The 23900-nt window shown below is 39.6% G+C and overlaps 1 protein-coding gene across 1 annotated transcript in view; it reads left to right on the top strand.

Annotated features, from left to right (window-relative positions):
• The first annotated feature begins 4396 nt into the window (after positions 1 to 4396).
• The window catches only part of CDYL2 (chromodomain Y like 2), a 60061-nt gene continuing 40557 nt past the window's right edge, over positions 4397 to 23900 (top strand). The window contains exon 1 of the mRNA XM_072422798.1: positions 4397 to 4583. Within this exon, the coding sequence (XP_072278899.1) occupies positions 4560 to 4583 (24 nt within the window). The 5' untranslated portion in view covers positions 4397 to 4559. The remainder of the gene's footprint in view (positions 4584 to 23900) is intronic.

The raw sequence follows: 23900 nt of genomic DNA on the forward strand, positions 1-23900 counted from the left end.
TTACTGGTCAGATTATAAGCAATCTAGTGCAATTACATGGCCACAATTTTGATAATTGTTGAAAACCGTGTTACTCATCTGTGTTAATCCACAGTTTGCATGCCTAAAAAACCCTGTTTTTTCATCTTTTTACCAAAACATATTCCTTCACTGAGGTGTGTTGCATTAAGACACACTAACACAATGCATGTTAATTCACATTACGTTAGTTAGTGTATTTTGGTGCCATTCATTTTACATGAATAAGGAATTGCACTATACCACACATCATTGGTAATGTCCCACCATGCATTATGGTGTACCATGTCTGCAAAATGCTGCATGTCTGTTTAACACGTGCTCAACTCAACACACCAAGGTTCCAAAATGGGCCCTTAGAGTTTGAAAAATGCCCATAGGATGGCATGTCAGGCATCTACACCTCTACACCATTTTCATTGTACTGAGAAGATTGATGGAGGGCCCCAAAACATGAAACTAGACTAGACTTTTTTTGGGAGACACTTCAGTTAGACCCTTTTCATCAAGAACATCTATCACCAAGACCCACAATAAAGATAAACTTTTAACTGTATTTAATATAAACATGATGTATATTTAGTGGTGCTAATGACCATACATGATCATTTTTAATGTACTTACTACAGAAAAAAATCAACAAGTTAATGCAATTTGACTTTTTTTTTTTTGCAACTGTGAAACAACTGATCCTAGTTGTGGTTGGTTGCCATGATCCATTGGGCAATATGTCAGCTATGCATGCAACAATTTTCAGAAATGCTCAAATTAAATGGGTCCAGACAACCAACCACATAATAATGGAAACTCTTTTGGTGATAAGTTGACAGCTGGTCAAACTTGGTTAAAATTGCCCTATGTATAAGGGGGTGGGGGGCATGGAAGTCATTAAAGTTCTAAGTGTATGTTAATTTTTGCAGGAGCAAAAAAAAAAATGCAAGTGCTGATCATACAGTTCAATTGAAGGACCTTTTCTAGCATGAATGACTAAAGAAGTGCCCTTGTATCTCATCAACTCAATACACTATGATGCCAAGATGGGCCCTTAATATTCGTGAACTGCCCTCCAGATGTCATAGCAAGCATCTCCAGATCTTCAGGTCCACCCTCAGTGTATTTAAGTGTATTTACATATAGAACCCCCAAACATTACCCGAGATCAAACCTCAGATGCTGTAATCGGACCCTATTCATTAAGTATGAATATTTTGCCACAGAACTTCTTAGTGGTATGTATAAAGGCGTTGTGGAAGTCATCTGAGTCCCATAGTATATCAGGCATTTTCAGGTCTGCACACACCTTCAGTGTATTTAGGAGGTACATATAGACCCCCCAAAACAATACCCTAGACTAGACCCCTGATACTTCCATCGGCCCCCAGTCATCAAGTTCAAATACTTTGCAACCAAACTTCTATGTGGTGTGTATAAAGGAGGTCACCCCAGTCCCATGTGCATGTTAACTCTTCCAACTGCAAAAAAGACAACACAAATTTTGATCATGAGGCACAAGGATCCTTTACGGGCATAAAAGACAAAATATGGCATGTATAAGGGTGGCAAGGGAGGTCAACTAAGTCTCATGTGCAAGTAAATTTTTTTGAGGTGTGAAAAAATGAGAAAATGGCTACTGATCATAAGGCTCAATGATCCCTATAAAATAGTGCCAAAAAAAGGAAAAATTTGAAGGACCTTCCTTTAGCATAGAAGACACTAGATGTGCTGTTATTTCTGGTTAATCAATGAGCCAAGATGGGCCCTTAATGTTTGTGGCATAGCAGACATCTTCATATCTGCACGCATCTTCATTGTATTTAAGAGGTATATGTAGAACCCCAAAACATTACCCTAGATACTTCACTCAGACCCTAATAATTGAGTACAAATACTTTGCATTGGAACTTCTCTGTGGTATGTATAAGGACAGTTTGGAGGTCAACTTAATCCCATATTCATGGTAATAGGGCAAAAAAACAAGAATACAACTATTGATAAGGCTCAAAGATCTATAAAATAGTTGCCAAAAAAAAAAGAACTTTGAAGGACCATTTTGAAGGAGATGCACTTGTTTGTCATTAACGCAATGCACCAAGAAACCAGGATGGGCCATTATAATTGTTAACTGCCCTCCAAATGGCAAACCAGGCATATTCAGGTCTGCACCCATCTTCAGTGTATTTAAAAAAGGTTCATAAAGAAACCCAAAACATTACCTTCAACCTGACCTCAGGTACTTTAATCAGTATCTATTCATCAAGAAACCAATACTTTGCGGTGGAAATTTTATGTGGTGTATATAAGGACAGTGTGGTGTCCCATCTGTATGGTAATTTTTTACAACTGCAAAAAACAAGAACATAACTACTGATCTTAAAACTCAATGATCCTTATAAAATAGTTGCCAAAATCAAGACATTTTGAAGACCTTGAAAAAAGGCACTAGAGGTGCCCTTGTTTCTCATTACCTTAACACACCAAAGTGCCAAGATGAGCCCCTAATGTTTTTAACTGCCCTCCAGATGGCATAGCAGGCATCTCCAGGTCTGCACCCATCTTCAGTGTAATTAGGAGGTACACATAGAACCCCAAAACATTACCCTAGACCGGACCTCAGATGCTTTAATCAGAACATATTCATTGAGTACAAATATAAATTCTTGGTGGTATTTAAAGGATGTTGTGGAGGTCAACTAAGTCCCATGTCCATGGTAATTTTGCCAAGGGCAAATAAAACAAGAATACAACCATTGATTTTAAGGCTTAATAATAAAACAGTTGCCAAAAAAAGAACACATTTGAAGAACCTTTCCAAGCAACAAAAACAATAGAAGTGCCATTGTTCTTTCTTACATTACCTCAATGCACCAAAGTGCCAAGATGGGCCCATAATGTTTTTGAACTGCCTTCCAGATGACATAGCAGGCATCTTCAACTTCAATGTATATAAGAGGTACATAAAGGCCCCCAAAACATTACCCTAGAGCAGACCCCTGGTACTTCCATCAGACCCTAGTCATCAAATACAAATACTTTGCCACCAAACTTCTCTGTGGCGTGTATAAGGAAGGTCAGCCGAGTCCCATCTGCATGCTTATTCTTCTAACTGCAAAAAAGACAACACAAATTTTGATCATGAGGCTCAAAGATCCTTTATGAGCTTAAAAGACAAAAGAAGTGTCCTTGTGTCTCATTACCTCAATCCTATTTGTCGAGTACAAATACTTTGCCATGAGACTTCCCCATGGCATGTATAAAGGACCAAAGGAGGTCAACTAAGTCTCATGTGCAAATAAAGTTTTTCTAGGTGTAAAAAAATGGCTACTGATCATAAGGCCCAATGATCCCTTTTAAATAGTTGTCAAAAATTTTTTGATGGCCTTTTTTACCAGACAATAGCGGCGTCCTGCTCCATCCCCAGAAATGTCTGTTGCCCCCTATTAGTCAGGATATGGGTGCCGGGACAGATGTAATCATCAATGGGCCCTTATGCAGGTCAAATCTTACCCCCCCCCTCCAAATATTCCATGTGTACTGGTCACCAGCTGGGTAGAAACGAGCTATTATTTTAACATAGAGAAAAGTATATTGTTACCTGTTTTTATTATGTTTTGTATCCAATTTTGTTTATTGTTATTGTTATAAAATACATAAAAATAAATAAAAATAAAGTGTTATACATAAAAAAAAAAAAAAAAAACAGAAATGAGCTGCATCCAGGTCATTTGCCATAAATGTATAAATCAGGTCGGTGATTGTTACAGAAAGGGCCGGGCGATGCCCCTTTTGCAAACCTGAATTACCTGCCTGAAAATGCCAAAAAAATGAGCAGCGTCAGCTTTTGTTGCCAGGGAAACCCGGCAATCCGGCTTCCCCTGCTCGTGTTGGCGATAAATGGGGCAATAAAGATGGTTGAAGAAGGGAAAGATGGTGGCACCCTCTAACGGGAGTTCTTCTATAATGGGAGCAGCCACTTATATATAATAAAGTGTACCCCTGGGCTGGGGTAATAAGGGCACTTGTCTTGCAGAAAGAAGGGCAAATGGTAATAGTAGAAGGGGGCACTGACTGGTCTCTGAAGGGCCACCTATGGGCATTTCTCCATGCCCAACTTTAGTCAGGGGCCCCCATGCTCCTCTATAGATAAAGCCTGTCTAGCTCTGCCGTCACCCTCTCAGGGAACACGCTACCACTTCCAGGCTTTGCTCTGCTCTCTCCTTCCAAGCCCCGCCGATGGCTCTTTATACTCTGGCCAGCCCGGCCCCTCCCACCTCCCCGCCCCCCTGTCAGGATGCTCCTGTCAGCCGGCCCCTAGCTGTCATGTCACGGATCCTCCCACGTTAGCCCCGCAGGCAGAGCGCCCTCTGGCGGCCGTTCCCGCGCACTGAAGCAGGGCAGAAGCTGGTACTCCCCGTGGCCGCTCCGCTCCGCTCTGCTCCAGAGCCGGTTCTGCCAGCCGCCGCCACCGTGTGATTCTGCGCACTCCGACACCGGCTGAGCCTGGCATTGTGCAGACGGAGAGCTGAGCTCAGCCCGGACCCGGCATGGCTTCTGGGGACCTGTACGAGGTAAGCGACTCTGCCCCCCCCCCCCTCCTTCCCTCCCGCAGGGTGGGCGGCTGACCGAGCCCACAGCTCCCGCACACGAGGGGCCACTTCGCAGGCCTATTGCCCTAATGGGGGGTCCGAGGACGAGCTGAAGGTTGTTGTGGTGAGGGGGGGTGTGCCATGGGCTGGGGTAACTGGGCATCACCATTACACGTGTGCTGGGCTAGCTGCTGCAGAACCTCTTGTGGCTCAGTGCTGGCTGTCAGCTGATAACTTTATAAAGTCACTTTCTACATTTCCATCCACCTGTGCTGGCCATAGAAGCTTCCAGTCCCCCTGGGGTGGCAGGGCTCATCATGTGTGCCTGCTGCAGAACCTCATAGGGGTCTCACCTGTCAATCATCTGCCAGGCTCTGGGTTATCCTTCACCTGCAGCCTTATCAATGGCTGCTGCGGAACCTCTTGTAGGTCATTGCTGTCTATGGGTTGACATCCAGCCGCATGGAAATAACTTTGTGCCCCCCCCTGCTATTAATATTACCATGTGTGCCCCCACTGGGCATTGGGTAAGGATATAAGAATAATTCATGTGTTGTGGCGTGTTTGTTCAACGCAACCATTCCAAGAAATACCGATTTCATGAAACAAATCACATGGCCAGGGTAATGGTGCACCTAATATAACGGTGAGGGAGGACCCAATTACATTGGTGCTTTGTGGTGAGAATGTTCTGTACTTTGGCGGTTATCGGGTAGGATGCTCCTTGCCCTGGGAGCCATCGGATAGGATGCTCCTTGCCCTGGCGGTCATCGGGTAGCATGCTCTGTGCACTTTGGCGGTCATCATAAAGAATGCTCCTTGCTCTGGCGGTCATCGAGTAGGATGCTCTGCACTTTGGCGGTCATCGAGTAGGATGCTCCTTGCCCTGGCGGTCATCGAGTAGGATGCTCCTTGCCTTGGCAGTCGTTGGGTAGAATGCTCTGTGCACTTTGGCGGTCATCGTAAAGAATGCTCCTTGCCCTGGTGGTCATCAGGTAGGATGCTCCTTGCCCTGGCGGTCTTTGGGTAGGATGCTCCTTGCCCTGGCGGTCATCGGGTAGGATGCTCCTTGCCCTGGCGGTCATCGGGTAGGATGCTCCTTGGCTTGGCAGTCGTTGGGTAGAATGCTCTGTGCACTTTGGCGGTCACTGTAAAGAATGCTCCTTGCTCTGGCGGTCATCAGGTAGGATGCTCCTTGCCCTGGCGGTCATCGGGTAGGATGCTCCTTGCCTGAGCGCTCAACGGGTAGGATGCTCCTTGCCCTGGCGCTCATCGGGTAGGATGCTCCTTGCCCTGGCGCTCATCGGGTAGGATGCTCCTTGCCCTGGCGCTCATCGTTGCCCTGGCGCTCATCGGGTAGGATGCTCCTTGCCCTGGCGCTCATCGGGTAGGATGCTCCTTGCCCTGGCGCTCATCGGGTAGGATGCTCCTTCCCTTGGCGCTCAACGGGTAGTATGCTCCTTACATTGGTGGTCTTTGGGTAGAGAATCCCTTGCTTTAGTGTTCATTGAAAATGATGTTTCTTACTTTGGTGGTCAATAGGAACGTTCCTTACAGTGGTGTTTGGTAGGGAAAATCTTGCTTATATTTGCTCCCTACATTGGTGATGTTTGGAGAGAATGTTCCTTACATTGGTGGTTAGTGGGAAGAATGCATCCCCCATTGGATGCAAGTGGTAAGACTATTACTTTAATCGGTGGTCATTGGGAAGAATATTTCATACGTTGTCGTTAGGAAGAATGCTCTCACGTTAGCGGTCGTTGGGAAGAGTGTTCCTTGCATTCGCAGTCATTGGGAAGAGTTTTCCTTGCATTGGCAAAAATGCTCCTTGTGCTGGCGGTCAGTGGAAAGAGTGTTCCTTGCACTGGCGGTTGGTGGGAAGTGTGTTCCCCGCGTTGGGGGTGATTGGGAAGAGTGGTTCTTATTCACGTGTCGGGTATTACATGGCTATATGATATATTTATGGCTACTGCAGAGATTCTTGTCCATTTTCAAAAAAAGTAATTTTTTTTTTGTCATTTGAAGCGTTGAGCCTTCTTCATGTTATAGTGGTTATAGTGAGAGTGTAGGTCAACACTGTCTTTTGTTGGCCACTTTTTGATGTCTCGGGTATTGCAAGGCTTTATGATGTGGGCTTGGTTGCACTGTAGTTCCTCAGTGCCATTGGTTTTCTATTTCAGAATAAGTATCTTTTATAAAGCTAACCATCCACTGCCCTGTCAGCTCTGCCCCCTATGATTTGGAGTCTGTAGCCTCTTTGATATTTTAGGTACTACATTGCCCATGATGCACACGTGTCTACAGGGTGGATCTGTATGTGGCTGCTGTAGAACATCTAGTAGGTCATCACATATAGGTGCTGGGTAATTTGTAATTTCTGCATTAATAAAGTGCTGCTGCAGCCTGTGGAGTTTTGTTCCAGTTCCTAAAGAAGCCAAGTTTACGTTTTAGGGTGCTGCAACAGCTGTATATAGTGTCACCTGGGTGTATATTTACTTTAAATAGAAAAAGTATCAAAGGTACAAAGAATGATGATATGGTGTGAAGTTCATAGTGGGATTTCTGTTTCTCTGTATATCACATCCAGAAGGATGAACATGTGTAAGGGGTGTATTGTGGTCACAAAAACAATTTGTCCTCCCTTCCCCTCAACCAACTGTCCCGTTTAAATAGGACCAAATTATCACTCATTAATTTAAAGTCCCCTGAGGAAGCCAACTGCCGAAAGACGTTGGGAACAGACGATAATTTCATGTGTGACCACTATAAAAGATTGAACTATTTAACTATTATTGCTTACATAAATATCATCATTCTTTGTATCTTTGATACTTTTTCTATTTAAAGTAAATATGTTTCAAATTGTATACCAAAAAGCCCCTCTTTGCATTTTCTTTTTGCTGAATTGTAAATACCTCATTGAATGGGACTGGCCTAAAAGTAAAATGAACATATCGGAGAGGAATCTGTGTTTTTATCTGTTTATTGCTATAGTTTTATGTGGTCACTATCCTATTTCAGAGTTTATAAAGTAGAATATTGATTGTCAGCCCAGAGATTCATCAGCAGGCATTGACTCGGCATATATGTTTGGTGTATGATCACGCAGGGTGACCTAAATCATTAATAGTGACTCAGTTATGTGAATCATATTATCAAAGTGTGACCATTCAATGTGTAGTTTTTGTTTAATCTGTTTTCCCCCTATTAGGACACTTCAGTTTGATGTAAATCTAAGGGGGGTAGCTGGTCCCTATCTAAGAGTTATAGATGCAGAGATTTAACAACATGTCCACTGCATAACTGGTTGGTGAGCCTTTCATGCAACAAGCATAGAAGATGACACGATTCATCAGATTGTTCCACGTCATTTGTCACGTTAGGCTTGAAGATACTTAAAACGATCTTTGGAATTACCTGGCAAGATGCTCTGTGTGTAGGATAAGACTGCTCCACCTATACCAAGGTTATTATACCTTTGCTATGTGGTGTGCACTGATTTGAGTTCTGATTGTCACTTAGTGTTTCTATACACTTAAGTGAGAGTCATCAACCGGTCAGTGGAAGTCTATTCGGTCATCATGGTCCTGTAATGGCTTGATTTTATCACTGCTGTTCTGTCCCTCCATGCAGCATAGCACAGAGAAGTGCTGGTGAGACATTTCTGTCTGCGCTTTCAATGCTGGTCCTTGTTCTTCTGGTGCCTATCCCAGACCTTTGTATGTGACGTCACGCAGAGAAGCACCTGGGATGTACGGGAAAGGTGGATCAGTAGGGTCTAGTGTGCCAGAGCAAGTACCTATCGCTCGCCATCATTTCCCTATGCTGCTCTGCTTAATGGTGATCGAAAGGTAAATGAAGGAAAGCACTTCTGATGAGGAACAAGATGGTGGAACTTGGGAGATATATTGATGGCACTGGTGGCTACTTATTAATACTAGATTTCGGAGCAGTACTGTAATGGGGGACAGAGTGATGGAGTCACAAAAATGAAGGATTTTCTAATGTACGGAATGTGTTACATGTGGAGGGCACTCAGACAATTAGTGCAATGTATGATCTTATCACCCAAATTAATTTGGTCCTGCCTTTTTTGTTTTTTAAAGTGATCCCTCCTTGTGATCTTTGCTTTCTTCCGTGTTTCTAAAGTGTGTCTCTGCCTCTCAAGGGTGGCCAGACCTTGCTTTAAAGTAATACCCCCCCAGTTTCACCATCAGAAGTGCTCTCCATCACATGATGGAGGAAGACATAGGGTGAGACATAGGTACTTGCTAATCCCCTTTAATCAATTTTAATTGCTTGGGTACTGTGCTGGTCTCGTGTTGGAGCCACTGATCTTGAAAGTAGTATGCATCCAGTGAAGTAAGCTCGATATCAGAACCTCTAATCTTCCATACTTTTTTCATCTTGGTGCATTTCTACTTACAAGACTGTAAGTTTTTGTATGACCGCTATCCAGTTAGAATTTTCAGTAGAAGGTCTTCAGTGATAGCCTGCATAGGTTGAAAATACCATACATGACTTTATTTTTTTTAATGTTTTATCAATATTGTTGCATCAAACTTGTAGAGGCTTTCAAATTACTGTTTGTGTCCAATGGGAGTTGTTGGGGCAAGTCCAAGTTATATTATTCACCTACAGCTGTACATGGCAAGGAGTAGACCAAAGTTTCTACATTGCTGGTTTTTGGGAAAAATGTCATCTTTATAGATAGCCAAAAAGATTGTTGGTGTTAGACTGACCTGGGAGGTCATTGTTCATGGCTCAAGGAACCCCTAGCAGTCCCTGAAGGAACCCTTGTTGAGAAATACTGGGGTATTCTATAAACACTTCTTAAAGTGCAGTCAATGAGCCTGTTGAGGCAAAAAGAAACAAAATAAAACCAAGGTATTTTTTAATAAATAATTATTTTACTGTATTATTAAATAGGGAAATCATTTATAATAATGTAATTTGAATGTATATATATTGCATTGAACTTGTCAAAAAGTTATGTTTTTGTGTGTGTGTGTGTATATATATATTCCCAAATGAAATGCAGAATAGAGCCTCATTTATATAACTCATAATTCAATAATGTAATTATTTATAATAATTTAGCAGAATGATGCTGAATGTAAATAATAAATGATCATCTCCTCTGCCATAAAACCCCAATCATTCCTGTAGTCACGACCCCTCCGGATAACGTGAAATGCTAAATCACAGACTAGGTGATGTGTGTCTCTTTATAATTTAAAAAAATGAAAGGGGACGGGCAGGATTGATTTTTAACCTTGAAATATTCTCTGTTAAAACCTTCTGGGGAAAAATCAATTTGTCTACAATCAAATATATCATAGAAACAGTTTACAGCTCCAACTGGTTACCCACGTGGACTGTTGCACTAGTTAGCGGACATGGCCCAATGCTTAGAATATGACTGGTTTAAAACCTTGTATCTGGTGTATCCTGGTCTTTTGTAATTCTGCTTTGTACACTTCCATTGAAGTTTAGAAATTGGTAGCAAAGAAAAAACCTTACCTAAAAAGCGTACCTAAACTGAGAAATTTCACTTTACATAAAAGGGTAGAGAACCCTTCTGTTAGTTTGTTTTTTAACTGCAACATAAAGCTAGTGTAGAGAGTGTACTGATTCACCTCCTATTAACATGTGATGTGCTGCATACCCTTCAAAATACGTAATTACAAATGAAAAGACTGAGAAAGAGTCAGGTATTTTTGATGCAGCGGTGTATTAAACAACATAAATTTAATGATGAAAAAAATACATGTCGTGTCCTGACGCGTTTCGCCTATAGAGGCTTCCTCAGAGGTCTTTGAGACATCCAACAATGACTGTATACAGAATAAATATGTATATACGATAAAAGTGTAAAGCTTGCATAAAGCTTAAATAAACACATAAAAAACACTGTACAATTCCTATTAATATGTGTTGGCTTTAAAAAAAATAGAATAAGAGAATTGCAATACACTATTATTCATAATAATAAAAGGAGATGGAGGTATTGCTAGAAATATGACCTTACATTGAAATATCTTTGCAAAGTAAATTTTATGCTATAAAGACTGACTAATACACTAGGTAATATATCAAAAGCTTATGATGGTGGTATTTGTGAAGGAATCATGAACATATCGTCTGATGGTACTTACAGTTAGAAGTATATCATACACCTGTGATTCTGACTCCTCTGAACACTCCCTAATATACTTCTAACTGTAAGTACCAGACAACATGTTCTTGATTCTTCTATCACACGATATCAGACAAAAACAAAAAAAGTACACTTGCCTTCAATCCTGCAGGGAAGTTGATCCGTCCGGAGATTTCTTCATTGGGTCCCGCGACGTCCCGGTATCCATCTTTGGCCAGACGCACCAGGTGCTGCCATCTTCTCTCTGTTCTTCTGAGTTTTTCTTCCTACCTAACCCAACGCAGGTGCGAGTTTGGATGACGTAGTTTGGGAAAAAAATTGCCGATCTCACAGTGCATGCATAGGATCAGAATTTTTTTTCCCTTTTGATGAAAGGGCTCCTTCTGCGCATGACTGAGCACCCAAGAGCCTCCTGGGATGCACAACGTAGGTATCCCGGGAGGCTCTGTGCACCCATTTATTCTCGATTGCCTAAGTTTATGTTGTCTACCCTTTTATGTAAAGCGAAAATTCTTGGTTTAGGTACACTTTAAGTTTATTGTTGTATAAAGTTTTGGCTGTGCTCATGCAAGTAGTTTGATGTAATGCATACACATTTGTTCCTCAATGTTGGGACTGTGCAACAGCATGTGTTGAAGGTGCATTGGGATGTCCTTAAGAATGGATAACCAAGTGCCTGTGTTTCCATAGCACAGTGGGCCTGATTTATTAAAGCTCTCCAAGACTGGAGAAGATACAGGTTTGATCCAGCAAACCAGGAATTTACTTCTTAAAAAATAATTTGGCATATTTTTTGGCAAATGTTTTGAATCCTGGATCCCATTTGCAGGTTTACTAAATCACCCAGGTTCACCCATGGTAAACTATCTTCTGTAGTCTTGGAGAACATTAATAAATCAGGCGTATTGCGTAAATGGGCCCTTATTGAAAGAATGAATATACAACAAAGGGCCACATTGTATGAATGAAATATTCTTCCCAATGGCCCTGAAATGCTAATAAATACTTATAAATCATAGACAAGTGTGTTAATGTCCATAAGAAAACCACATTTGTTATGCAAGTTTGGTGGTGCTTTTTGAAAAGATCAATAATTTGTGGGAGAAATTTTTTATTGCTTCTTGGAGCAAAAAGTAGAAGTCTTTAAACAGGCAGTAAAGTCATCAAATTGCAATTTAGGTAGAAAGGAATAGATCAACTTTTTTGGATAACTGACAAAGTAAAATGTTAGGAAGATGAATATATGTTGTGGTATATGTGAAATTTGAAAGAAAACACAGGAAATTGATGAATTCCTGTAGTTGGTAGTCATCATGACTTTCGATCTCTAGATCAGATACACTGTAATGTGCTTGAATGACTTATATCCTTTTCCTAGCTTGAAAGCCTGAAGAAAAGTTAGGAATATTTTACCTATATTATGACTTTCTTGTTTTTGAAATGTCATCACTACTTAAATTTCACTTTCGAATGGTATTTCAGATTTCTGGTTTCTTTACTGCAGTTAAGCAGTACAACTTGGTTAATGATCATGCCTGGCCTACTGATTGGAATAAATCATGGGTCAATTTTAATTCTTATATACTTATCTAATATATTTCATAAAACAACAGACCTGTGCAAAGCAACTAAGCCATATAATTTTAAATATATATATATATATATATATATATATATATATATATATACACACACATACACAGTGAGGGAAAGAAATATTTGGTCCCCTATGATTGATTTTGTCTGTTTGCCCTCTGACAAGAAATGACCAGTCTATATTTGTAACCGTAGGTATATTGTAGCTGTGAGAGACAGAATAACAACAAAAGAACCCTGGAAAACCCAGTGCTCAAAAGTGAGACAAAATATCTTGCTGGTTCATGGATCAGATTCCACACACAGCTGAATGAGTCAGCAGGGTTTTTCCCCTCTCTTCCTGCCCTAACAGATTTGTAATTATATAAAAATACTTTGTCTTCTGGAAAACCAATGTGCTGTGAATTGTCTGTGGTTGTGTCCAGTACTAAAAGTTTATTTGTAAAAAAAAAAAAAATATATATATATATATATATATATATATATATATATAATTAATTATATATATATATATAATTAATGTAAAACCAAGATGTTAAAAGATTAGTTCAAGAATATAAAATAATATTTTAACACCTCCATACTTTTCTTTTAGTTTATTTAGGTATATTAAACTGTTGTTTCTTCTTGCTTCACTTTAATATATTTGTGCAGGTTAGGTTTGATGTGTCCATATTTTTCTAAAATTCACTAAAACACTGTTTCATCCTCTGTTTTCATTTACTGCCATGTCTTGTCAGCCAAAAAGTTGTGTTTTCCATGTTGTTCATGCTAGTGCTCTTCAGCCAGGCTTCTCCATATACTGGTGCTAGAAAAGCTTGGACGTTCTCTGGAATAACCTGAAGTTCCTAATGAATGGCTTCTAATATATATGATCAGATAATCAACAAATTTCTGACAAGGAGAGCACTTCTTCTTAACATGATAAGTTGCCTAACTAGGCAATATGAATGCTGACAACATGTGCTGTACTGTGAAAGATGGGGAGGTTTTGGTTTCTTACACAGGTTACATTACTTTAGGGCAAAGCCAGGTAAAATAACAATATATGTAATATATATATAATGAGTTAGGATATAATATAATGAGTACGTGATTTCATGACTTTAGGATTTCAGCTTTAAGAATTCAATAGCATATATTTAAACATTTCGAACAGATGGTGGGATTTAGTTCTGTTTTAACAAGATTTTAGCATTTTGTTTTAAATAAATGGTTCACAAACTCTTAACATCAAATTGACACAATTTTTCCAATCAAGGAGAATTGAGGTGTGGTTAAAAGTACTCACCCCCATAAAAGCAACAAAATTGGTTACTAATAGAGTTGTGACGCTCTGTTTATAGGGGGCATGTGACAATGAGTAGAAATTCCAGGACTTAAAAGAGAAACTGAATGATAAATAAAAACTGCAGAAATGTATCTAAAGAGCCGGGTCATCAGTGAACAGTAAGGTGATAAGAAAGAAACCTATTACTGTTAACAACTGCTTCTATGGGGTGGGTGGCTTAAAATGGCTAATACTATAGAAGGTAAAAAAGGACACCGTGATGAAGACAAGGGACCCTTCAACATGTCTTGAGTTGTTAATGTTGAAAAATTCTAAGGAAGAAAATAATTCTTGAGAAAACAAATGTTCTTCAAAAATACTCTGTAGTAATCAGAGCACTTGGATATTCTACAGTTCTCCATGGATAGTTGGGACAAAGAGTTAAACTCTTTGGCAGAAATGCAAAACACAATGGGCCTGATTTATTAAAGCTCTGGAGAGGATAGATTATAATAGTTTTGCTGGATTACTTAGGTTCACCCAAACCGGGAAAAATGAGCACAACATACAAACACCAAAGCCTCATCTCCAAAGCATGGTGGAGACAACTTCATGGCTTGAGACAATTTTGCTCCCAGGAGCAATTGCCATCATACAGTGCATTGAATAGCCTACGTATTTGTGAATAGCCTGATGCCAATGCTTTGGCGGTGAAGAAAATAAAATATCATCTGCATTAAATGGAGGAATGAAACACTACATAACAACGCCAAAGCTTCAACTGCAAAATATGGAGCATCAAGAGTTGATGCAAATTTGATGCCAATGAGTCACCTAAGAATTAGTAAGGGAATGTACCGGAAACTGGGCAGTTGCCATTAGTATCTTTTCCTTGTATTTACCATATGGGTTCCACTAACTTCGATCCAGCAATGATGGCAATGTTATATGACGGTGACCCAACAAACGGAAATGGCCAAGCAGAAGAACATTTTTGTTCTAAGGTGCCCTTGTCAGACCTCAACCCAACTGATCTGTGTGACATGACCTAAAGAGAGCAGTTAACCCATGGAATCCCAGAAATAATAATTTCCTGAACCAGTTTTGTAATGGCATCTAATTGCCCGTCTGATGGGCAGCTACAAGGCACTTGGTGCCTGCATGGGTAGGAGCTGAAAGTTTGAAGCCTGCAATGTGAATATGTGAAAAGTGGTATTGGAAGATACATAAAAACGTGCAGTTGGGTATATTTTTCAGAAGTTTGTCTTTTTTTATTATTGTGACGCACTTGAATATTGTAAAACGTTCCACTCATCTAGAAAACCCAGATGATTTAAAACATTCATGTAGCTATTCTTGCATCAATACATGGATGTACATTTCTTCTTTACTTTTCTCAGATGGACTATTTCTCTTGCTAATGTTTTCCATCCCTCCGCTCCATGAAGGCATCCTATGCATTTCTAAGAAAGTTTTTTTTTTCATATTGTCATTTTTACATGTACATACATTACTTTTTTATAGTTTCCACTCCTATTGTAGGACCTTTCTAGCATTAGAATTTTCCTTTCCCATCCACTTTCGTGGTCTCCGTGGAAACTTTCTTTCACTGTCTTTATGTGACCGTTTTAAAACTGTCATGTATCCTGTGCATTCTTTGTCAGCTAGACTTGTGCGTTCTCTGTGTTTCTCTTTTTACAACATAAAATTCTTGAATAATATATTCCATTACAGCTATTATTGCTTCAGTAAATCTTTTCTTTTATAGTTTTGTTCTTGCGCATCTTCCTCATCAAAGTGTATTTTACTTATTAATTTACAATTATTACCTGACATGACTTACATCTGTTTTCCATTCAGTGCATGAAATCTGTGATGTACCTTGACAGCTACCAGCGTTTAAAGTACATGGAAACCATAACAATCAGATTCTTAGTTTTACTCTGTATTGGTTAAATATATAGTTGCAAGCATTTTGTTATATCTATTCAATAAGTGCAAAGTACACTTGTTCACCTAAATAACCAAAAAGCAAGATTTTGTCAGCCGACTCGAGTACTTTATCATAAAGGAGACGAGTACACCCCATAACTATTACCGAATGAGGAAAATTATCTCCGCAGGACCTTTCCATCCTAATGAGAAGAAGAGGACAAGGTGAAGAGGTCACATCCTCGTCAGATTGCTTCAGTTGAGGACCCTTGTTCTGAGGGAGCACACTGCAGTTTTGTCATTCACATTTTTGTAGGTAGCCTCTGGGGAAGTCAATGGGGATGTAGAACCATCAGGTGAATATATGGGGAGTGTAGCTGAATAAGCTAGGATAAACGTGATCTGTACAGTTTTTTTTACAGTACAAAAACTGTAAAGTTTTTGGCACATACATTAGAAGGCTTTTCAGTTCTTTGGCAGTTACACAGATTAACCAGCAAAGAGCAGTAATTTATGGTCTGCTGCCTTATTAGCTTGGAAACTATATTGGAGATCCTAATAGTGTCATTATACTATTGCCCCACTTTGCATGAAGGCGTGGAGCCTATGGCCTGAAGAATCATTATAGAACAAAGGAACAAAGGTACTGCAAACCTTTAGTACTCACTGAGTACTTATTGTGCCGGTATAGATACTAAAAGCCATCTACCTTTTCCTCCAGCTTTGCATTTTGTTTGAATATAGTATTCAGAACTCCCTCATGGGTTTGAGAAGAGTTTTCCAGCTAGTCACTGTGATGTTGTGCCTTCTGGAGTCAGTGTGAATGAAATGCCAGTGTTAATGTGGCCCACATGAGGGGCTTGAGGGCCTCACTAAAAATAGAGGCAATATCTGCTTTGAGATGCAAAGTCACCCACTTGGCCAGAACAGCATAATAAGGCCCCATCACAGCCTGGAGGATATGTGGTTCACTATCTGATTCTTCTCAGTCTGAGAGCAAACTTTCCGTGTCCGCCATATTGGACACTCTGCTGGAACCGATCCTTGTCCACAAGGAACTGATCCAGATTCCCAAACTTGAAGTTTTTAGGCAATGTGCAACTGACTGGCAGTGTGGTAAATAGGTAAACGTTGGGTTGTAAAATGGAGCTTGTAGCTGCATGTCTTAAACCCATCAGGTGCCGGAACTGGATGTCCCAAAGTACCACATGTTGATCATGTCAGAAATTTAGAACTGACCCATTCCAGGTTTGTTGGATCACCCAGGTTCTCCCATAACAGTCTTATCTTCTCTCACCCTGGGGAGCTTTATTAAATCACCTGATTGTGTGATGAGAGCTTACAACAGGACTTGGGAGCTTAGTGTATTTCTAGCAGTTTAGCAGGTATTTTTCTCGGTTGTAGGGTCCTTAATGGTATAACACATAGGAAAATGCACATGTATTGTAAAGATTTTCCTTTTTTAAAGAGTTTTTTTTTCTTACACCATAACTGATGGCCCAATTTCAATTATTCTCCTTGATCTCATAGTTCTTTTCTACATTTAGCAGGTTGCCATTTTAAGATTAATTTTCCTTGACCCCTACTTGCAGCCTCATTTATGTTGTCTCATTTACTTTATAGAATTATTTTCCTAATATACAAATAACTGTTCACATTGGTGTCTTCTCATTGGTGATCCTTTCTTTAGATATATACCTATCTGTCTGTTATTGCTACTACTACCCTTCCATATTCAATCCTATTCTCCCGTAACTTCACTCTTCTGCATTTTTTTTTTACTTTTGGTATACTATTTTTTCCTCATATGTATTCTTCATGGTGATCTTCTTCTATTATGCCACTACCTACCTATGGATATAGTGCCCTTATGCTTCATACTCCTTACTTACAAGGTTCAGTCAGGCTTAGTTCACCAAGAGGGATGAGATCTTTAAATTCTTCTTATTTAATCCAATGATATTTGAGTTGTTTATTGGAATAGAATTGTTTGTTTTGCTGCATAAAATAGGCTTTGAACAGATGAAATGCAGATTTGTCATAATTCATTTTTATCTTACACATTTTATGACCACCGTAAGCAGTTCTTTTTCCCGCTTCCCTCAATGCACACCTATTAAATGTCAGCTATCACCAGCCTGAAGCAAGTGTTGTTTTAAGGAATGATGATTCCTGCGATAACCTTTATAAATTGATTGCTAAATAAAGAAATAGCTAAAACAAATCGAACAATTTAAGTGAGTGCAGTAAATTTAGCTGAATTATGCCAGTATGTCTTTAGTGAACTGAGAAATACTGTGTACATTCACTTTAGAATCAAACAATGAACTTCTCTTTTTTGCTCTCTTAAATGAACCATTGTAAGGTTTTGTTGTAGCTTTTTGATCATTGATTATTCTTCTGTCCTCAGTATTGAGTTTTCATTTTAGGAGTTATACTTTATTTATAGTAAATTATCTCTGCCATTTTTAGGCCTCTATTTTACTATTTATTCCCCATACTTCTATACAGTTTTGATGCCTTTTGCCCATCTCAGAATCTGGTCTTTCATAGCAATCATTTTCAGTTTTAAGAACGGTTTGCCTTTGTTCACTCTTGAATTCATTTGTAAACTAAAACTGTATTTTAATTGGTAATATATTTTTCTGTTGTATTTCTAGTTCAAAATTAGTTTTAGATCTAAAATTTATGTTTAATATTTTGCAGCTGATTTTGTGCATTATCTACATGTTATTGTAGATACTCAGATGTCTCCTAACCTAATGCAATAAGAAATACAGAAGAATAAAAACTGGGGCAGATGTCATCACTTCTCTATGTGGTGGTAAAGGGAAATTATATCAAACTTACAAGGCTGTTTTTTTCTTTTGTAGGGAGGTGTATTTTTTGTTTTTAGATTTACATGTGAATGTGATTATCTTATTGGAGTGGAAAAGAGCAGTGGTCGCCAACCTTTTGGATGTCGCGGACAACCAAGTTTGGTGTGCAGGGAGCTGGGTGTCGCTCAAAGAGGAAGAAACTTCCCTCTGAGTGATGTCATGATGCCAGAACTTGCCCACTCTCCCATAGCAGGTCTGAGCCTGTCAAGAAACATTAACCCGTCCACCGCCCTGAGTTTGCGATCCATACGGGGGACATAGTCTGCCGCTCTGGCCGGTGTGCTCCGCCAGCGGGGTCTTTCTCCTGATCCCACTGGGGGGCGCACTGGCTGGAGTAATGGACCACCGTTAGGATCAACATTAGGATGTCTAAAGCTGCATACACTCATGCAATTATTGTCGTTGGAAAGGATCTTTCACAATCCTTTCCAACGACTAAGGATTGCACGATGCATGAACGAGTGCTGTACATACAGCACCGTTCTGCTTTATGGAGAGGGGAGGGGGAGAATGACAGAGCAGCACCCTGCTGAGGGCTCTCCCCTTCCCTTGCATTAGGATTGTTCATCGTCCATCTTCCGTGGATCCGCAAGAACGGACGATCGACGATGGGCGCTGTACACACGCCAGATTCCTGTTTGATATCAGAGCCGATTATCAGGTGAGAACCATTGGACGTGTGTACGTAGCTTTACAGATCAATGTGTGTATAAATTCCATCTTGAGCCTTTGTGCCCTATAAACAAACATCTTTTCAGAAACAATGAACATTACAGCTAGTAAAACAAGCAAAGCATCTAATGGTTGCATATGAACATGTAAAATGTTATTCATTGTTTCAAATTTTCCTATGAAAAATAGACTTTTTTGTCCCAATTATATTATTAAAAATTGCTACTAAACCACTTTACATTCCCATAAAGAATGAATCAGGAGTTATTCCCCACAACAGAATGATAGCAGTGGGCTACTAATGCTGACTGCAATGTGCAACTCAAAAAGTTCACTTCTTTTTAGAAGTTTTTTAATGGTATAGAAAACATATTGAAATATTAGTTGTACCTAAGCAGTGCACTGAAAAAAATTTGTTTTGCCTCTAGAAAGGTGAGGTGCCTAGGCACTACTGTAAATATAGCCTCATAGCTGTATATCTGCAGTGAAGGATTGAAGGTATTGTGGTTTCTGATAATCTTAGGAACATTGCAGTGAGATTTAGGGATGCCATTGCCATTCTGCTCATTGTTCATCTTACTGGAGGCTCTGACGTGAGGAAGCAAAGCCCTGCCCTACTTTATCAAGATGGTCGCCGCTAACCAGAAACAGAGCAAGGCATGGCAAGTCAGTAATGGGGAAAAATATCAGCTGTAGACAGACCATGGACAATACTGATGACTAGCCCCCTGTTTAGCCCATCTTTCAGTTCTAGGAAAGGATGTGCGGTGGTACTAGTAGCCATGAGTTATTTGCCACTTTAAATACAATGTTCCCAATGGCAGATTCCACACTTGTATGGTCACAGGTTCTGTTTAAGCAATGTGTAAATACAGAGTTTAGGGCTGCATACCAATTAAAGCTCATTGTTAGGCACAGTTGTGCTGGTGTTAATGACAATAGTACAGGAAAATGATATAATCAATGCATTCTCTTTTATAATGAGAATTGATTGTATTAGAATAGAAAACATGGCTCAGAAGTAAGTGGAGAAAATCTTCCTGATCTAAAAAGCTTTCCAATTTCCTGAAATATTCTTTGAATAGGGAATTATATATGCACATATTTATTAGAAGCTGATTATGATGAGGTTTTGCATTGAAATTCTAGCTTGATATAAATTGTTAAATAAGATAATATTAAAACAGGTTTGCATCATATCATTTATCCCAATGAATGACAAAATAATAATAAACACAGGTTGAGTTTAATTAAAGCCCAATTAAATTTGCAGAAATAGATACACAATAAAACAGAAATTATACTAATATCCTGTGTTTTCAAAGTCTTACTTCCTTCTGTCTTTTGTACAGGATGTCTAAACATGACTGTGCAGTCCAGGAGGCACCAGAACTAGACCCAGTGCACTCAGTACACAGAATAGGACATAATGGGACACAGCCCCTCCATGCCTCTGCAATTTATGACTATATATGGGCATTTGGGTGAGGGGTGTGGCTGTTACTTGGCTCTGCTAATACAGGCTACTGCAATATAAGAGCAGGAAGCAGCAACTGCACAAAATAGTATTTTAAAGCAAATATAAGTTACAAATATTCACATGAATTATAAAAATTAAAACTCCCACCCTGGGATCTCTACAACATAAAGGCTAAAACTTCAGATGAACTCTAGTATTAAAGTAGCTCTAATCCCAGTCGCTAATTTCTCCTGTATGTTTCACCATCCTAATAAAATTCTCCAATCTTTATATATCTGCAGCTTTGGTTACCGCAGTACCTTATGATCCTGCCGTATATGTCCTTATTGACCCCTGATATAGAGTGACAACTGTCTCAGAAGTGTGCTTCTGCCTTGTCACATGCACTCTTGATGGGGACTACAACTGGTTGAGCCAACACACAATGGGGCGGATTTGTTAAAGCTATCCAAGACTGGAGAAGATAGATTTAGTGATATAATCTGGGTAATCCAGAAAACCTGAAATTGATTTCTTAAAAATTATTGGTTTTTAATTTGCAAATATTTTGTAATCCTAGACCAGATTCATTTCAAGTTTGCTGGATCACCCAGGTTCACCTATGATAGTCTATCTTCTCCAGGTGTTATAGAGCTTTTATAAATCAGACCCAGTGTGTAGGTAGTGTATAGTCAACTAGTGTCATCGAGATGCTGGTGCAAAGTGTTGGTTTACAGACAATATTGAGTGCATGCAGATTGGAAGTAACTGAAAGAGGTTGTATATCAGCAGCACCAAGTTAGTAAAAAAAAAAAATATTTTTTTTTCTATTATTATATTTTGGTATTCTGTAAAATAGAGAATGGGACTGGTCTCTTTTCTTTTTCGAGGCTCTGTATATAATATCAGCCCTCTTTGCTTTGTTGTCTGTAGAACGCAGCAGTAATTGTGGATATTTGCATAGATTCCAGCAGCTGAAGACATGACTGTGCTTATGGAAGGGAGATGGGGGAGGTCCTATTGCTTTCTAGCACTACATTATGTGTGATGACAATTTAATGTTGGGATGCTTTACCTGATGTCAACCCAAACCCTCATGGAGATGTTTTCTCTGGTAAATAGCTATTTATGTCACTTTTCAATTAAGATAGAACTTTAAATAACCAATATACAAATCATTTTGCCCATAGTTGTTCCAAGAACTTAGAAATACCTAAATCCCTTTTATTGTCAACATTTAAATATATTGGTACCTGTGAGATGGCAAGTTGGATAGGTACAGTATGTACTGAAGTATAAGCCAAACTGAATATAAAGGTGTACTTACTTGTATCTGGGGCAAAATAAACCTGCATTGGCTCAAGAATAAACCTAAGGCACAACGTATGTTCACTGTTGTTAACATGAAAATAATACAGGTAATGTCAGTCAAATTAATGTTATTAAGTACATCCATGGTGTGTTAGAACATTTATTTTAAAAGGGGATTCAAATTAAAATCACATGACTTTGTTTATCATTTATACCCTCTCTTTAGAGGGTAAAATAATTTATACATTTGACTTGGTTATGATGGGTCACTTAAATCAGTGGTTACCAACATTTTGGACCTCACAGACCACTAAATTTACAGACTCCGAACCGCACATGCATGGGGAGCAATGTGTCACTCAAAGGGGAAGAAGTTTCCCCCAGAGTGACGTAAGGATGCCTGAGCCACAACCCACCCACCGCCCTGAGTCTGCGATCCATACGGAGGACATGGTCTGCGGTTCTGGCCGGTGCCCCCCCCCAGCTGGGTTCCCCTTACCTTGTTGGAGGGGTCAGGAGAACTCCTCCAACGGGGGGGTGCACCGGTCAGAACCGCTGGTTGGAGACCGCTAAATGAAATGATCTTTTATGGATCAATACCTAAAGCAGCTGTGGACATAAGGCGAGGTAGTCCGGCTTCAAAGAACCAATAGTCTGGCCTTCTGAACCCTCCCACCACAACCACCACCACCATCATCACACTTTTAGGTATTTTGTCAGGCAGTTTGTACATGACCCGGATGATCACTGTGACACTGCTGCTTGGAGAAGAGACCAGATTGAAGAGAACTGATAGCTTATCAGTATGTTGCTGCTCCCTTATGGTCCTATCGGCAGACAGTGGGTATTGTAAGGACAGTGTTGTCATGTACAGTCTTGCTTCAGTACAAGCTGTGCAGATTCATAGTGTTGGCATAATGATCCTGATTGCTAATATTGTAGTGCAAATCTTCAACATGCCCAATGGCATATCACACGATGCGCTAACCCCATCACTGCTGAAAATTCTGTACCTACACTTGTTGCAGCACAACACACAATGATCAGTGAACCTGGGTGATCCAACAAACCTGGAATGATCTGGTCCAGGATTGAAAAACATTTGATAGCAAATAAATGACTTTGGAGAAATCCTTTCCAGGTTTCCTGGATTACCCAGCTTTACTGATAAAAGTGTATCCTCTCCAGGTTTGAAGAGCTTTAATAAATCAGCCCCAATGAGCTTAGAATCTTTTCCAGATTTTTCCAGAGGATTTAGGAATACTTGTCATCCTTAACCATTCATAACATTTGGAATTCCAGTATTAGGCAGATTTATGAAGAAAGCTGATGAATCCCTCAAACCTATTGTTTTATGGCAAATTGTAATCTCATGCTTTATCCTTTCTATATTTATTCACTGACTGATATTTAAATAAGTGATAACTAAATTCATAGAATTTTTTTGCATTTAAAAACTATATTAGTTATATGTGTTCTATCCAGTGAATGCACCATGATGGTGTCACACATGGTCCACTCACCAATACCTGTAACGTACTTTATTGTTATTATTATACAGTTTTTATATAGCGCCATCATATTATGCAGCGCTGTAAAAAGTTTATAGTCGTGTCACGACTGTAACTGTCCCTCAAAGGAGCTCACAATCTAATGTCCCTACTATAGTTATATGTGGTTAATGTAGTCTAAGGTCAATTTAGGGGGAAGCCAATTAACCTAACTGCATGTTTTTGGGATGTGGGAGGAAACCCACGCAGACACGGGGAGAACCTGCAGACTCCATGCAGATAGTGTCCTGGCTGGGATTCCAACCTAGGACCTAGCGCTGCAAAGGCCGGAGTGCTAACCCCTGAGCCACCGTACATCTCAAGATTCTGTTATGCTTTCAAAACCACTATTGTATCAATATGAAAATGACATTAGTAAGCTGTAGTTTAGAAATGAAGATTGTAATTACATGGTTAGCTTGGGATTGCCCCCATTTAGTATTGTAGTTTTGATAATGACTGCACCTTGT

The sequence above is a fragment of the Pyxicephalus adspersus genome, chromosome 9 (assembly GCF_032062135.1).
Source record: "Pyxicephalus adspersus chromosome 9, UCB_Pads_2.0, whole genome shotgun sequence".
NCBI classification, from domain to species: Eukaryota; Metazoa; Chordata; class Amphibia; order Anura; family Pyxicephalidae; genus Pyxicephalus; species Pyxicephalus adspersus.